The following is a 17178-nucleotide window of genomic DNA, read 5'->3' as shown; positions in this document are numbered from 1 at the left end:
GCATCAACAATCGGTTTGCAACATACATCCAAATCACAAGATCACAGCATTGTTTTCGTTAAAATATTACAAACCAAGTACGAATATCAGGGGACAGCAATAGAAAATTATGGGATGCAGCACACCAAAACGAAATATATGAAACCAAAACCATGTAATACTTCTGCAAAATTCTAAAAAATGCAACCATAGAAAAAATTAAATGCTAATTTGATAAGAACCCTGGGAGTAACACCACAAAAAGCTAACTCCAGTGAGGGACTCATCATGTCTCCAACCTTGCAAATAGATCCTAACATCCACCACATTGTCTCTTTGACTAGTTCTGGGTGAACACAACAACAACGCCAATATCACTACCCACACCACTTTGATACGCGGTGGACAACTCTGAAAGCAATTGATAAGAACCTTGGGAGAAACACACCACAAAATTTAGCTATCGTAATTGGAGAGCCGAAGGCCTTATAAACCTCACATCAATCCCATACTTCCAATGTGGACTAAAGTACATGCATGACAATTGATCCAAACATATTTTAGAATCATTCGTCCAAATTTAAATGTTAATTGGGCCTCACATATTCTCCCTCAGATGCAAAGTCGCAATACATACGTAGAGAAAAACCTTCATTGCAAACCACCAGTGACCAAGACTCTAACTCATAGCAACATAATCGTCAAAAAATGACATGTTTTACACACAAGCTTCCTAGATTCCCCCATCATAAACAACAAAGAAGTCCTCATCCAACTATGTGAACCTATATTCCTACTATGTGAACCTAGAAACCATTAAAGCATTCAGACAAAACAATCTTTTTAAGATATTGTATAAGCCCAGTAACTGTACAGAAACTCAAAAATATAAATTCAACAGTAGAGAATATTTTCACCATCAGGTCTCCTCGAACTCCTGCTTCTTCTACAGCTTCCCTCGCAGCTGCCTCCTCAACAGTTTCGTCGTTCTCCCAACCTCCCTTTAATGGAAAAAGGATATCACAGTAATCAGAAACTACATTTCCATGAAGAATCCTTTAAGAAAACAATGCACTAATGATCTCAACCAGATTAAGTTGCACAACAATTCAATCATTTTAAACAAACGGCTCAGTTGCAGTCAATTTATTGTGAGGAAGCAAACATACATATTTATCATATAATGCAAATGCAATTTAATACAAGTTGTCCCATCAACATGTTCAGAATTTATAACACAATTTTACAATGAGGTCTAATTTACAGAGGGGACTAAAAAATAGCCGCCTTATCTGCAATAAATGGTACCTAACCCTTTTGTATTACTTAAATCCAGAGAAAAATAGCGAAACAATGTCATACACTAAGAAATGGCATTGAGAACGGAATCTTAGTGATTTTACCATCTCGTCCAAACAGATAAAACTTTATTTAAATTATTTTATTCAACAATGAACAATGTGCATAAAAATTGGAACAGAACCTGACCCACTGAGATAAAAAAGAAAAAGTCCCCGTTATATAATCTGCATAACAATCATGCACAATAACATTAAATTCAATTCAAATTATGGCTTTTTAATACATATGTTAAAAATATATTTTTTATAAACAAATCCTTTCAGAGCAAAGCTCCTAGAGTAATATGTTGGCCAAAAGATAATGCATTTTGTCAATAATTTGTAACTTTAACTTAAAGAATCTGGAGTCCCAAAATCCTTAATCTCCTACAATCAGTCAATTCCAGAAAGGAGATTAGTAGCAGACACTGCCTAATTGACTTGATCAGAATAACATACCTTTGGAAACAGTAGACCAGGTCCACTTGGTGAATTAATCAAAAGCACTTCAACAATCTTTTCGGAACTTGAATCACCATCAGAACTTTTATATCTAAATGGAACACACCTGCAACCCAATTAGCATCTCCAAATCAAATCTTTGAGTGATACATACAAATATATTTATATTTATATATATACATATATAAAACACGAGTACATTAAATAAAAACAAAAGCAATTCCTAGCCAAATTTCATTAGTTGCTGCAATCAAAGCTGCTCAATTAAAAGGCTAATTATTAGTCAGCAGATATCTTCAACCTTTTTTCCACATTAAACTTGCGATTGCGAAGACCAAATTCATATTGTTACTACTACATTATCAAATTGCATAAAAAAATATTAAATTATTTTAAATGAGTTATTTGGATTAATCAAGCTGATAGCGCATGATTCCAAACAAGTAGGAATCTCAAAACAGCGAAGATTCTTGTGAAAGAGACAAGATTAAAAGTTACAATTAAACAAAAAATAATTATTTTATGGCACGGCCGAAATTAAAAAAAAAAAAAAAGATGCTAAGGAAAATATAAACATTTAATCTTAACAAAAAGTTAATGTTATTACATCCTATCAAACTTCAAGGACTCCATGCATCGCTAATGTTAAAAGTTCAGTAAGCATGAGGTTCATGATATATCATTATCCCTATACTCAACTTATCTTTCCAAGCAATCGCCAAAAATGCATAAGCTGAATTATTATATGCACAAAATACAACCAATAAAGACCAAAGTATGATTGTATCAAAAGAAAAGTGGAAAAGTATCTCAAAAGTCAAGCTACAAGTAGTACCTAACAATTTTGGCGTACTACGACAAGCACATGAAGTCAAAGCACCAAAATAAAACTTGTTCATTTCTAAATTAGTTTAGCATCCCCGGTTGCAAAACTTCCTCTATTAGAAAACTGGACTTCTCTCCTTAAATCCACGTGCTTCATAATCAATCCCTTCAAAATCAATGTATTTTGCTACAAAAACACGCTAATCCAGACCAAAACGGAATAAAAAGACCCATGTCTCAATCTATTAAAAGATCTTCCAAAATCCATTAGCTTAACACTACTACAGAAAACACCGTTGTTACAATACATTATTTATTTTTCTAATAAAACGTACTCTTTTTTTCTATTCTATCTCACATGAATGATCAATAAAAAAAAAACAAAGGTTTTAAAAACCGTCAAAAGGTTTATGAAAGCAATTGTGGCCACAGTGTGCAATTTCCTGCAATATGAAAAACTTCACAAAACCACGATCGTAATTGAAGTTCTTCGATCAAGATCAACTCATCATACAATGTTATAAACGTATAAAAACAAAACCTCGTATTCCCAAAAAATTGTCGCAATAACCACATGCACGAACATCAACATCAACATCAACATCAATAAAGAGAAATAATTATAAAAATCTATCCAAAGCAAAAATTAAATATAAACGAAACAGTGTTAACGAAAAAGAAATTAACATCAGAGCATCACGATCAACCAGTCACTATCGCAATTTCTCAACTAAATCAAACCAAAAAAAATAAAATTACGCGACCGTTCGAAAACGACATTTTTTTTTCATCCACAACTTTTTCAAAGAAACGAAACAAGAAAGGGGAAAAACATGGAACGACGTCGTTTTACCCAGCAACAAGACGATAACCGTTCTCGTAGCGCTGCTGATGCCGCCCCGTACGCGCCACCAATTCAGACATAATAGCGATTCCCCCAATCAATTCCCAAACAAATGCTTCGCCATTGCAATGAGAACGCACCGTTCCTTCTCTGATCGCGCCCGCACCAGATCACGATCTATTCACCAAGCATCGTTCTAGCGTCTTCTTCTAATCTTAGGGTTTAGTTTTCACAGAGAGAGAGTGTGAGAGAGAGAGAGAGAGAGAGAGAGAGAGAGAGAGAGAGAGAAACGCATGCGAAAACGAAAATGAAAACTGAAATGAAAACCAAACGCAAATGAATTGATCCAAAATGAAGCGAAGCGAAACGAAAAGCGCTTCGAACGGATCGATACAGAGGGTCAAAGTCACGTGGAGAGTGGTCAACATGTGGGGCCTATTTTTATAGCCAGTGTCAGCGTATCCCCTGCTGCGGGGACCACAGCTTCTTTCAATAATATCACGACACGTGGACATGTGTGGTTTGGAGGAAGCAGAAGGGAGGAACGTGATTGGGTGGGTGTTACGGTGGGGTGTGGTCCGCGAGGCATCAGATTGGAATGCAGTTGAAGAAGTCAGCGGATGGAGAAGGATGTTTGTTTTTGGCATTAGTGAGAGGATTTTGTAGGGTTCTCTCCTTTTGTCCTTTTTATTTATTTTTTAATTAAAAAAGAAAAAAATGAAAATCTTGGTGGTGGATCCATGGAATAATGTTTACATTGGGATTTTTTTTTTGAAGAAAATAATATTCTTAATTTAATTAAAATAATTGACAACTGAGTTTGTATAACACATATTGTCGGCGTATAAAATTAATAATTAATAAATTAGTAAAAGATTGAATAATTTTTTTAATCATATAGTTAGAAGTAATTGTTAATGATATCACCATAATCCAAATCATAGTTACACTTAATTAATAAATACACGTTGACATGATATTGATAGATATTATTTATGGTTTGAAGTAATAAATAACTAGTGATGTTTCTAAAATTCGAACCATGAAACATTATTTATTTGTGTCAACTAAATACCAAACCAACTAATATCTGTGGGAGTGTATAAAATATTAAACCATGTACTTTTTATCTCATATTTTATTTTTATTCTTTTAGTTATTCAACTTTTACATTATTTTGGGTACTTTTAATTTATATACAAAAAAATATATTAAAAAAATGGTGTGTTTACTATTTGTGTAAATATTTGAAAGCATATTAAACATAAGTGACAAAAAAATTATAACTAAAAGAAGGAAAAACAAGATAAAAGAAGAAATCAAAGTGCAAGAAAAGATATTAACTATTCTTCAATTGTTTGGAAATCTATGAAGAAAGAAAAAAGGAATAAATTCATATTTTAATATTTAATTTGTGAAATTTCGATAATAGTTTAAATTAGGAAAATGTTATTAAGTTGGAATTTGGCAATCGTGTTAATCCCACCTACGTTTTTTTTATCCTTAAATAATTACAATTAATGAGACCGATAATATAATGTCTCAAATTATATTTAAACATCTCAGTCTTAAAAAATTTCTTTTTGTAATGACAAATATTTTAAAAGTTTAGAATTGATTTAGTTACGTATAATAACCATCTATTATGTTATGGGAATTTTCAAAATACTCAATGTATGATAATAAGAGCTAAAGCGGGAATTTCCAAACTGTGTAGTTGTATTGCTAATACTGTTTCATATTTACCAAGTCCACCAAAGATGTTTTGAACAATCCTTTATTGTTCTCTATTATGAAGAGGAATATGATGCTTTAGAAGCTAATCAAACATGGATTTTCACTACTCTCACATTTAGATCATCCCATTGGTTGCAAATGAGTTTTCAAAATCAAATATAATGCACATGGTTCTTTCCAAAGGAACAAATCTCATCTAGTAGCCAAAGGATTTCATCAACAACCAGGTTTTGATTATTTTGAAACCTTCAGTCCAGTTATTAAACTTGTCCCTGTACATTTATAATACAATTGGATTGTTCATCAAAGTGATATAAATAATGCATTCTTATATAGAGACCTAGAGAAATTTGTTTATATGATTTAACCACCGGGTTTTGAGAATGGTAACACGAAGACATTTTTTAAACTAAACAAGTCTCTTTATGGTTTGAAGCAAACACCTAGGTCATGGTTTCATAAGCTAAGTACCACTCTCACTTCTTTTGGTTTTAGATCGACTAAAAATGATACATCCTTATTCATTAGTAATCATAACAATACATTTTTATTTGTTATAATATATGTTGATGATATTCTTATCATAGTAAGTTCTTCAACAACTATTACTACAAGAAAAAATGGTTTTAAAGGAGACTTAATTTTACATTATTCAAGGTTCAAATCTCTATTAAGTCATTTACTCAGGGTTGCAGTTTCCCCTGCTAAACCATCCTTGGGGAACGTGCTCCCCGAGTTTTTTTAAGCCTTAGAAAAAGTCTTTTAGAACTCCTGTTAAATATCATGGGTTTAAGAACCTCCGTAAAATACCATGGGTTTCAAAACATCGGTAAAATATCATGAGTTTCAAAACCTCCATAAAATACCATCACTTTTAAAATTTCCATAAAATGACTTGATGTCTGAAATAACCTTCAACCCCATTTTCCAATATCTCTAACGATTCTCCTGACTTCTCTCTTCCACCGTAGACACACTGCTCTCCAACACATGCTCAATAGCCGTCGACGGAAGTCCTAGCAAGGAATCACAATTCAACCACACTTATGTTGGTATTTTTCTTAGTTATTCTTCATCTAGCCATGCTTATAGGGTGTATAATAAAAGGCTCATGATTGTAGAAGAGTCTATTCATGTTGTATTTGATGAGACTAACCATGCAAAACAAGAATCTCTAAGGAATCATGTAGAGGAAGATGAGCAAAACATCATTCTTAAGAAACTGGAAACCTGCCCAGAAAAACAACTGATTGATTATGCAAAACAACCGGTTGAAATTCTGCAGCAGAATGAGTTACCTAAAGAATGGAGTATTCCTAGGGATCATTCTGTGGACAACATCATTGGGCAGATTCAGAAAGGAGTCTCTACTCGTAGAACTGTCTCAAATGTATGCAGGCACATGGCTTTTGTCTCTGAAACTGAGCCTAAGTCAATTGGTGAAGCTCTCAAAGATGAAAATTGGGTTGTTGCCATGCATGAAGAGTTGAATCGATTCACAAGAAATGATGTGTGATCCCTGGTTCCTAAAATAGATAAGATGAACATCATTGGAACCAAGTGGGTGTTCAAAAACAAGCTGGATGAATCAGGGGTGATTACAAGGAAGGCTAATTGCTAAAGGATACAATCAAGAGGAAGCCATAGACTATGATGAAACCTTTGCACCAGTAGCTAGATTGGAAGTTGTGAGATTACTTCTTGCTTTTGCATGCATGAGCGGCTTCAAACTATTCCAGATGGATGTGAAAAGTGCATTCCTTAATGATTTTATCAACGAAGAAGTCTATGTTTCACAACCACCCGATTTTGAAGATCATTAACATGCCAAGCATGTATAAAAGTTGAAAAAGGTCTTGTATGCGCTGAAACAAGCCCCAAGGCAGTGGTATGAGAGGCATAATAATTTCCTTTTGTCTCAAGGCTATGAGAGAGGGAAAATTGATAAGACTCTTTTCATTAAAGAGTCCAAATTTGCTATCATTTTGGTTCAAATTTATGTTGATGATATCATATTTGGCTCTACTAATGTTTGTCTTTGTGAAGAATTTGTGGCAGCTATGCAGGGGGGTTTGAAATGTATATTATGGGAGAGATTTCCTTCTTTCTTGGACTGTAGATCAAACAATCTAAAGATGGCATCTTCCTAAGTCAAATGAAGTATTGCAATGAGATTCTCAAAAGGTTTGAGTTGGAAAACTGCAAAGAGGCAATCACACCAATGTCCACAAGTTGTTATATGGATGCTGACTTGGCTGGAACAACAGTAGATCAAACTAAATTCAGAGGATTGATTAGTTCTTTGCTTTATCTCGTTGCTAGCATACCAGACATCATGTTTGCAGTTTGTCTTTGTGCTAGATTTCAGTCCAATCCAAAAGAATCTCATTTTAAAGCTGCCAAAAGGATTCTCAAATATCTAAAGGGTACAACATTTGTTGGTTTATGGTATCCTTCTCACTCTACTATACATTTAGTTGGATATTCTAATTCTAATTTTGCAGGGTGCAAGTTAAATAGCAAGAAGCAAGCTTGTGTGGCTCTTTCAACTGCGAAAGCTGAATACATTGTTGTTGTAAGCTGTTGTGCACAAATTCTTTGGATTAAACAATAGCTAAAATATTTTGGGTTGAAAGTCAGCAAGGTGCATTTGCTTTGTGACAACACAAGGGCTACAAATCTCACCAAAAATCAGATTCAGAACTCCATAACAAAGCACATTGAGATCCGTCATCATTTTATAAGGGATCATGTGAGCAATGGAGATTGTGAACTGCAGTTCATTGAAATAGAAAAGCAACTGGCTGATGTTTTCACTAAGCCTTTGCCAAAAAATAGGTTTTTCTTCTGAAGAAATAAGTTGGGTATTCTTGATTCTCAAACTATTTCTTAAATTATGTTTTTATTCTTTCTTCTACTTTATTTGTGAAGACAAATAGGGGGAGAATTAATCTGATTTGTATGCTTATACATAATTGTTTCTATCTGGTTTTAAATCTGAATTTATATGCTTTAAAGTGCTCTTGCAAACACTCTAATTCTGCACCTCTTTCACATTGGTTTTGATGGTTTTCTTTAAGGAAATCACACAGTGAAAACTGGTTCATTGCTGCTAGTGGAACCTGGGTATGATTGCTCTTTGGTACATGCACAATTTATATTTTGCAAGTGCTTTCAAATTCAAACAGATCAACACAAGCAAACTAGGGATTTTTCTTCATCAAATAGGAGGAGATTGTTGAACATTGACTTTGATATCTCTAACTCTATGTGGATTGCTTGAAGACTTTGATGATGGGTGTCTGGGTATGTTTTGGATAGTTCGAATTTGTTAAGTTTGTTACAACTATTTTGATTGATTTCAAACTGATTTGATTGATTTCAAACTAATTTGGCTCTTGTATTAAATGTTTTTAACAGCTAAATGAAACCTATATAATATGTTTTACGCTCCTAGTTGTTATACACTTAAGAGATTAACAAGATTCTTTCAAATCAAGGTTTTTCAAGATTACTTAAGGGTTTGGATTTTTTTTCTAAGAGTGGAATAGGATTTTTTTTTTCAATTCAATCTGTGATTGTATAAGGTGTGATCATTCCTTTTCTCTCTTTGATTTGTATTTATGTAAAGAATTAGTGTTGCACAAAGTCAGAGGGTGTTATGATCTGTGGTGTGATTGTTTGCCAAAGAAGGTGTGTGTTCTTGAAGGGTTCAAGATCACCTCTTTGGTGTGTGGTTTGTAATCAAGGGTTTGATTGCTTAGTGGAATATTCAAAGGTTTTCTAGGGACTAGATGTAGCTCCTGGATAAGAGTGAACCAATATAAATTGGCTGTGTAATCTTTCTATCCCTTAACTCCTTTAAATTTGTGTTTTGCTTTGTTTTTATAAACTACTGATAAAAACAACCGGTAGATTTTCTGGAAACACATTAAATCAAATTTGTTTTATTGTTAATCTGATTTCTTGTTCCTTATTCCTTGATTCTTAACTGGCTTCCATTCCACCTTCAATATTTGCGAAAAACTTTTAAAAAAAATTCACCCCCTCTTATTTAAGACCTACAGTTTTAACATTTTAAAATAAAGGCCTTAATTTAAAATATTTTAAAATTATGATAATTAAATATTAACAAATATAACTAAAACTAAAATTGCACATAAAATATATGTACATCAAAAGCTAAAACAAAATAAGTCAAATTTTGTTTAAGTATGAGCTCGTAGCATAAAATAATAGGAATTATATAAACCAACTACCATCAATCATAAGAAATATGCATATACTATTAAAATACTTATTATCCAAAATTAGTTGTTGAAATACTTATGATCCAAGATTATTTTGCTGAATTTTTAAAATAATTTTTTGAAACTTTAGAAAACTTATTTGTAATGTAAAGTTACACTTTCAAAATTTTAGAGAATTTAGTTATAAAATATATAAATATATTAAAATTATATATTTTTTAATTATTTATTTATAAATATATTTAATTATATTTATTTATTGAAGTTTGAAAATTTTGGATTGTTTAATGAAGGTTCTACAATAAATCTTTGGGATTTAACGAAAGTTAAAAAATCCTCCATTAATTTGTTGAGATTTTAAAATAAACTTTTGAAACTTAACAAAGGCTAAAAAATACTTCATTATTTTGTTGAGATTTTAGAATAAACCTTTGAAATTTAACGAAGATTAAAAAAACCTCTATTATTTTGCTGAGGTTTTAGAATAAACCTTTAAATTTTAACGAAGGTTAAAACACCTCCGTTATTTTGCTGAGATTTTGGAATAACAAAGGTTAAAAAAACCTAAACTAATTTAATAAATTGATAGAGTTATATTAACCTATGTTAAATAACCTCCATTAAAACCTTTTTTTCTTGTAGTATATATAGTCTTTTGTCTTGTATCTTAGCAAACACTTTATGGTATAAAGGATCTCGATTGACTTACTATGTGAAATATATTTTGAAATGACATACTAACTAAACAATTATGACTTAAAATTACTTACTGACTTAAAATTACTTACTAAGATGTTTTTAATTGAACCATCATGAAAAACTTGTAATTTATTACAAAATTGTCATTGCACAACTTATTATAATTAGTGAATTATAACTTTCATAATAAGTCCTCATAGAATCTACTTTTCCATTAGTATCTCTTGAGTATAAAATGCCTCTTCAATCACTTATATACATGAAGTAGTACACCATAGAATATACTTAATTAACATATAGAATATACTTAATTATTCAATTGGTGCCTAGTTCCGGTCAATTTAAATTACTGGTATAATTTAGAAGCTTCCATTTTGATCCTTTTAATTTTTTCAGAAACCTTACTCAAACCTTGTATCGGAATACTCTAAAAGATAGATTTAAAATGGAAGTCTTTTTGTTCTCTGTCTTATTATAGGTTTCTTCTAGTTCACTAAATCAAAAAGATTAATCTCCCTGTAATACTGTGTCTCTGCATGTTAGAACAATGACTTCTAGCACAGTGAAATGACGAAGGAAAAAGCTAAATAACTATGCTTAGATTACATTTTTAATTATTTATTCTTTGCAAAATGTTTAATAATCCTACTCTAGCATATAATTAGGATGTTACATATTAAAAATTAACTAAGCTTATACAAAAGAATGCTTGGTTACCAATTTTTATATTAGCTTAAAAAACGGATCCACCAATGTACCAATTTTTTTTCTTGATAGTAACTATTTGTCTCTTTTTTCTTATGTATTTCCGAGAAAAGAAAATATGAGAACCTTTTTGTTTATTAACTCATGTGCCAGGAGTTTACAGTAATCAACTATGAGTTGGATGGAGCACTAGTTTTATTCATAGCAGTAGATGCAAGTAGTAGTAGACGCATCATATCTGCATCACCACTCTTCACAGGCTTACACACATTACTTGGAGATTGCTCTAGGCATGGCCAAGAAACCTTTAAGTTCATCAGAACCAGAGTTAAAGCACCAACCATAATCCATATAGTCATTGGGATAACGAGCACAAAAGTTTCCACTTCCTTTCTTGGTGCATTCTTCATGAGTTTGACATATGTTGGGATGTTCATCTATCGTCTTTGCCACAGATGAAAGTCCACTTGGATAAGTGCAGGCACCAATAAATAGTCCATAAGGGATACAGCGACAATCACGTGTTGACCCGCATGGTGGCCTCTCAAACGGCGAACAAACACCTGAACATACTACTGCCTCTGTCTTCTTCATCGGAAACATTACTGAGAATCACATTTCAAACTCAGAACAAATGAACTTGTATATATATATAACAATTTTATGAAATATATAAACAGAAACGATAAAACATATATGAAGAAGAATGGAATGATACGTACTGGAAGTGGCAAGCAAGAAGAGAGCCAAAGGAGCAACCCTAACATTGGCCATTCTTTGATTTTGCAGATTTGTTTTTGTGAGTTTTGTGATGCGTTATAGTTTGTTCTTGCAGGTACGAATTTATAGGCATTAGTGTGTATTGTTGGAGAAGATTTATGATGATAAAAACAATGATTGTACGAGAAGAATTATGATGTGGAAGTTTTGTAATCACTCTTCACGTGATGTTCTTTAATTGTCTTTTCAGTTGTCGTGGATCATAGAGAATATGAATGCATGCATGCAGCAACAAAAAATGCATGCAGAAACAAAGACACGTATCATTTGATATTTTGCAGATTTGTTATTGAGTTTTGTGATGCTTTATAGTTTGTTCTTGCAGAAGAATTCATTCATAGGCATTAGTGTGTGTTGTTGGAGAAGATTTATGATGATAAAAACAATGATTGTACGAGACACGAGGTGCATTGTAGAAGTTTTGTCATCACTCTTCACGTGATGTTCTATAATTGTCTTTTCAGTTGTCGTGGATCATAGAGAATATGAACGCATGCATGCAGCAACAAAAAAATGCATGCAGCAACGATGACACGTACGTATGAGTTCATCAAAACTTCTTGCTAGGATCGTAACACCTGCCAAATGCTAGTTCGTTAAATTTAACCTTCCCCACACGCCTCCTACATATTACTATTACAAGCTAAAACACTTGTTTAATTTTTTTTCAACTTATTAAATTTAATAAAAATTAAAATAAAAGTATAACAGTTATTTTATTCCAAAATATCGATTTTATATTATAGATTATAGACATAAGTAATATTATATTTATCAAAATATATACTTCTTTTTTACTAAATTTTTATAAAAAATGGTGGACTTAAATATGAATATATTTAACATATTCTTACATTATATTATGATATTTCAAAATATTCTTCGCTCAACTAAAAACTAATTTTAATTATTTTATAATCATAAAAAATATTTAAAAATTAATTTAAATTAATATTATTTTTATTTTTATTGACTACGTATGGATCAAAGATGTTTAAAATAAAATAAAATAAACATGTTGATTTTCAAGTTCTTTCAACAATGAATTCATCATTGATTTTTTTAAAATTATTATCCTTTCAATTCTCTCATCGAATCAAACTTAAATAAATATTGACCTAATTCAAAGAATCTTTCAAACACTATTTTAAAAATATCAAAACTACAATTTTTATCTTTAATGTATTTATGACATTCCTTGGTTAAACACTAGTTAATTGAATTTACTATTGGATTCATTAAAATACGACTTAGAGTCATTTGATATTATCTATACTATAATCTCTTTGATGTTAGATGGTCTAACATTGCGTTTCATAGTCTTTATTCAAATTACTCTAATTTAACTACTAAACAACAACTATCACGTATATGTTAAAAAATATCTAATATATGTGTTATTTTATGTATTTATTTTAAAACTAAAGAAGGCAAACATTTTCCTTTTTTATTTATTTTAAAATAATTTTTAGTTAAAGAAAAAACTTATCATCAGCAAATTGAAGCATACAAGACTCTAACTCATACCTACCAACCTTCACACCTGTAAACAAATGGGCTTTTAAAGCTTGTCTTACTAACTCAACCAAGCCTTTGACAACAACAATTAATAGGAAAGGGGCTAGAGGGTCATCCTGCCTCAACCCTCTCGTTGGTTTGAATTTCGTCGTAGGACTACCATTAACCAACACAGAGACTGAGGCAAATTCCAAGCATCCTCTAACCCATTGAATCCATTTACTATGGAAGCCCAATTTTCGCAACATAACAAATAAGAATTCACATCTTCCTAAGGCGTACGCCTTTTCATAGTTCTCATTTAAGCATAAACCTCTCCTCTCATGCCTCTTGAGCTCCTCTATAACCTTATTAGCATCGAGGACACTATCCAACATCCCTTTATCCTTCAAGAATGTCGATTGACTTTCATCAGATAACACTTTAGAGATGATCTTATATAAGGAACCCACTAAGGAGATAGGTCTATATTGGTCAAGCTTTGTGGGGTCATGCACTTTAGGTACTAAGGCTATAAAAGATGCATTACAACCTTTCGGGATATTGTTCGTTTCATATAAGTGATGCACCGCTGCAACAACATCACATTTAAGAACATCTCAACTATTCTTAATGAAGTTAAAATTAAATTCATTTGAGTCAAGACTTTTTGAACCTTCACATTGTCACACCGCTTCCCGAGTTTCTTCCTTAGTAATATTGGAAAGGAGGCTTGAGCTACCCTCCAAAGATAGGGATTTAAACTCTACATCTCCAAGTCTAACCCCATAGTTATAAGTATCCATAAATTTGTCTTCAAACAACCTTTTTTATTCACCTCTGACGACTTCAGGTTCCTCACACCATTGACCCCCAACTTCCATACCTTTGACATCATTCCTTAGTCTTCTTCATCTTAAAATCGAGTGATAAATTGAGTTGGAATTCCCATACTTGAGCCAATTTACTCTAACCTTTTGCCTACTAAGAGAATCTTGTTTTTTGTTATTCACCCTTAATTGACATAGTAAATCCATTCTCTTCACTCTGGCACTTCACTTGAGCTCACCTTGATCATCTTGGGAGTCAAGAACTTCTATTTCCTTCAAAATATTCTTCTTGTTCGTGTCCATATACCCAAACACATTTCAGTTCCATACTTTAAGATGAACCTTCAGAGATTTAAACTTATCTTTGAATTTCATCATGTCATTACCTTGTACAAAGTAAGACAACCATTTTTCTTTCACCAGCTCCTTGAAACCACTTTCCATATACCAAGAATCAATAGTACTGAAAGGTCTAGGACCCCAATCTTTAACCAAAGATTTCACACTATAGCATGGTCTAAAACCTCTCTCGATTGTACATATTGTTTGCTCATTGACCATTTTTGTAGCCAATCATTAGATACCAACACTCTGTCTAACCTGCTCTTCGCTGGTACATTCGACTTATAACAAATAAATTTCTTGCCCATAATGGACAATTCCAACAAAAAGTTCCTTTCAATAAAGCTATTAAATCTTTTAATCTCACTAGATTGGGTTCCCCTGTCACTGGCACCTTTCCTTTTGTTTACACTTCTAACTATCTTAAAATCACCACAAAAGCACCATACCAAATCCTGAGGTGCAGATTTGATAGACGAAAGTTCTTCCAACAAAACTACCTTTTCACTTAAGTTGCATGCTGCATACACATTGACCACAACACACGAGTTATTAGATTTAAGGTGTTGGCCAAAAACAACAATGAAGTCCTTTCCCACCAGATGACTTTCAAAACAAAAGGCTTCTTTATGCTACATAGATAACAAACTCCCAGCTCCATCCGCTCCTTCATTATGAATCCAACCTAGCATCCCCCTCCACAAAGAAAAACACCTAGCATCCGAAAAAACACTTGCTTTTTTTTTTCTTGTAAACATATAATTTTTGCACCCTCACAGGCAATAATTCATGTTAGATATCTCGTTTTTGGTGCCCCCCTTAGACCTCTTATATTCAGATTTACAATAATCATAAAATCTCATTTTTGTTACCCTCATCATACCTCTTCATGACCTCAAGATTCCTCTCTTCCATACATTCAAATTCTTTGACAACCTCCTCCTCAAGTAATCCCTATTTGTTTACCCAACTCCCACAAATTTTTTGGTTCAACTCTATTATCAACATTCCGAAATCTAGAATTACAGTTAATAATGTCTCCATCAGGAATTGTTATTGAATTAGTGCCAACTCTGGATACGAAATTGTTCCCTAATTTGGGAGATCCCACTCCTGAATTTTCATTCCACCTTGGCTTCATACTTGATTCCCCCAATTCCAATAGTCCTCTTCGCCTTTGATGACGAGGAGGCATGTTATAAATGCACCCTATAGATTCACCGTTGATGCCTAGTAGGTGTGAGAGAGTCAACGTGACTGCATCTCCTCTTCCTCCTTCTTTTTCATTGACCCCATTGTTTTTTAGATTAGTTTGAGGTCCTTCCTTAAGAGATGACTCACCTAGAGGGTCATTTTGAGAGCTCCATGATCAATGAGTGTCACTTGGATCTCCGTCATCGCCGATAATGCCCCTTGTCCTTTCCCTCTCTCACCCTTCTTTGATCTCCAAGCCTGGGTACCACATGTAACATGGTCTTCACTCTCCCCACTTACGGACCCATGGCCTTCCATTGGCGACCCCTGGACTCCCTCGCCTAAGTGGGATGTATCACTCACCAGATGGTTCGAATCCAAAATGGGCTTCTTGTTGTACGTATTTTTAAAAGGGTTATGATATTTTGACACCCTACTCCACCTTATACTTACAACAAAATATTAATATTTGTAATAAAAATATTTTAGAAAAAAGAAACTTCTTAATGAAAACATAAGAAAAATGCAAAATGCAAAATGTAAAATGTAAAATGTTAAAATAATTTTTAAAATTAAAAAAATTATAAATTTCTGTAAATGAATAAATATTAATATTTATTGAGTTGTAGGTGGAGCGTGTAAAAAAAACATTTTTGTTTTTAAAAACCTCAACTGCTTCAACTAGGTTAGCTAAAGATACGTGAGTAGAACGACTGACGCATGTAGAGAGAGTATCATTGGAAGCAAAAGCACCCTCTTCATATGCTTTTTGCCCAATCTTTTCCTCATTTAAAGAAGTGTAGAAAGTGGTTTCTAGCTTTTAGTAAATGTTACATTTAAAGAAGAGATGATTTGTTGTTTTCTCTTATACCCCACACATAACGCATAATTTACTCTCCATAACCATTCCTCTACTTTCTAGGTTGGTTCTCGATGGTAATCTACCTATTAGAACTTGCCACACTACTAGTTGCATCGAAAGTAGTGCCTATATTCCCAACATATACCTCATTCCTTTAGATAATGTATATGCAAATTTGATCGAATACCCTAGCTTTTTGTCATCCTTCCACACCCAAGAATCCTCTCTTTCCTTCATTAAACATTTACCTTCTCGACTTAAGCTAATGATACCTATTTCAGTTATGAGATAATTGAATCTATCCGGTACAAGTTGTTTAGTAAACAAATACAGATAATTATTTTCTTTTCCAATGAATTTAATTTCACAATTACCATTTGAGATATGTTCACGAAGGAAATGATGTTTAATCTCAATATTATTTGTGTGGGAATGCATGATAGAATTTTTAATCAAGTTTATAGCACTAGTATTATCACAAAATAAAAGATTTTATTCAAGATTATCCCAAAATCACTTAACTGTTGTTTTAATCGTAAAACGTGTGTACATAAACTCCCTGCAGCTATTTACTCAACTTCTGTTGTTGACAAAGCCACACATGTTTGCTTCTTACAATGCCATGAGATTAAACTCGATCCAAGTATATGACACATTCCACTTGTAATTTTCCTGTCCATCTTACATCCTGCAAAGTCATAGTTAAAATAGTCAATTAAATTTAAAGAAACATGACAAGGATACCACAAACAACTTCATTAGTTCCTTGCAAGTACATCAAAATCCTCTTGACAGTATTGAAATGTGACTCCTTTGATGCAAATTAAAACAT

At 32.7% G+C, this 17178-nt stretch overlaps 3 protein-coding genes across 4 annotated transcripts; 1 reads left to right on the top strand and 2 right to left on the bottom strand.

Annotated features, from left to right (window-relative positions):
* Positions 1 to 6: 6 nt before the first annotated feature.
* On the bottom strand, positions 7 to 3906 carry LOC137832791 (nudix hydrolase 16, mitochondrial-like). Of its 2 annotated transcripts, none has more exons than XM_068641144.1 (3): positions 3460 to 3906; positions 1779 to 1872; positions 7 to 980 (listed from the first exon to the last, which is right to left on the bottom strand). In XM_068641144.1, exons 1-3 carry the CDS (start codon positions 3528 to 3530, stop codon positions 786 to 788), a joined length of 360 nt encoding a protein of 119 aa, XP_068497245.1. In that variant the 5' UTR covers positions 3531 to 3906; the 3' UTR covers positions 7 to 785. The 2 variants fall into 2 exon arrangements, with proteins under 2 accessions (XP_068497245.1, XP_068497238.1); XM_068641137.1 differs by having other exon boundaries at positions 1779 to 1887; positions 3460 to 3876.
* A 2392-nt stretch (positions 3907 to 6298) lies between these two features.
* Positions 6299 to 7801, top strand: LOC137810012 (uncharacterized mitochondrial protein AtMg00810-like). The gene is made up of 2 exons (XM_068611118.1): positions 6299 to 6697; positions 7307 to 7801. The coding sequence occupies exons 1-2, from the start codon at positions 6299 to 6301 to the stop codon at positions 7799 to 7801; spliced, it is 894 nt and encodes a 297-aa protein (XP_068467219.1).
* Positions 7802 to 10958: 3157 nt separating this feature from the next.
* LOC137821174 (albumin-1-like) lies at positions 10959 to 11721 on the bottom strand. The gene is made up of 2 exons (XM_068625646.1): positions 11564 to 11721; positions 10959 to 11446 (listed from the first exon to the last, which is right to left on the bottom strand). The coding sequence occupies exons 1-2, from the start codon at positions 11613 to 11615 to the stop codon at positions 11112 to 11114; spliced, it is 387 nt and encodes a 128-aa protein (XP_068481747.1). The 5' UTR covers positions 11616 to 11721; the 3' UTR covers positions 10959 to 11111.
* Positions 11722 to 17178: the final 5457 nt, after the last annotated feature.

This window comes from Phaseolus vulgaris, chromosome 11 (assembly GCF_000499845.2).
Source record: "Phaseolus vulgaris cultivar G19833 chromosome 11, P. vulgaris v2.0, whole genome shotgun sequence".
In the NCBI taxonomy this organism is placed as follows: Eukaryota; Viridiplantae; Streptophyta; class Magnoliopsida; order Fabales; family Fabaceae; genus Phaseolus; species Phaseolus vulgaris.
This window is presented reverse-complemented; position numbering and strand designations above follow the sequence as displayed.

Bases quoted from the DNA above. Each gene is read 5' to 3' on its own strand.
- LOC137832791 (XM_068641137.1), bottom strand. From the start codon at position 3,530: ATGTCTGAATTGGTGGCGCGTACGGGGCGGCATCAGCAGCGCTACGAG. The intron at 1,888-3,459 runs GTAAAACGACGT...ATTGGGTTGCAG, and splicing joins GGTTATCGTCTTGTTGCTGG to GTGTGTTCCATTTAGATATA. The intron at 981-1,778 runs GTATGTTATTCT...TTTCCATTAAAG, and splicing joins CTGGTCTACTGTTTCCAAAG to GGAGGTTGGGAGAACGACGA.
- LOC137810012 (XM_068611118.1), top strand. From the start codon at position 6,299: ATGATTGTAGAAGAGTCTATTCATGTTGTATTTGATGAGACTAACCAT. The intron at 6,698-7,306 runs GTGTGATCCCTG...CTTGGACTGTAG, and splicing joins ATCGATTCACAAGAAATGAT to ATCAAACAATCTAAAGATGG.
- LOC137821174 (XM_068625646.1), bottom strand. From the start codon at position 11,615: ATGGCCAATGTTAGGGTTGCTCCTTTGGCTCTCTTCTTGCTTGCCACT. The intron at 11,447-11,563 runs GTACGTATCATT...TGTGATTCTCAG, and splicing joins CTTCTTGCTTGCCACTTCCA to TAATGTTTCCGATGAAGAAG.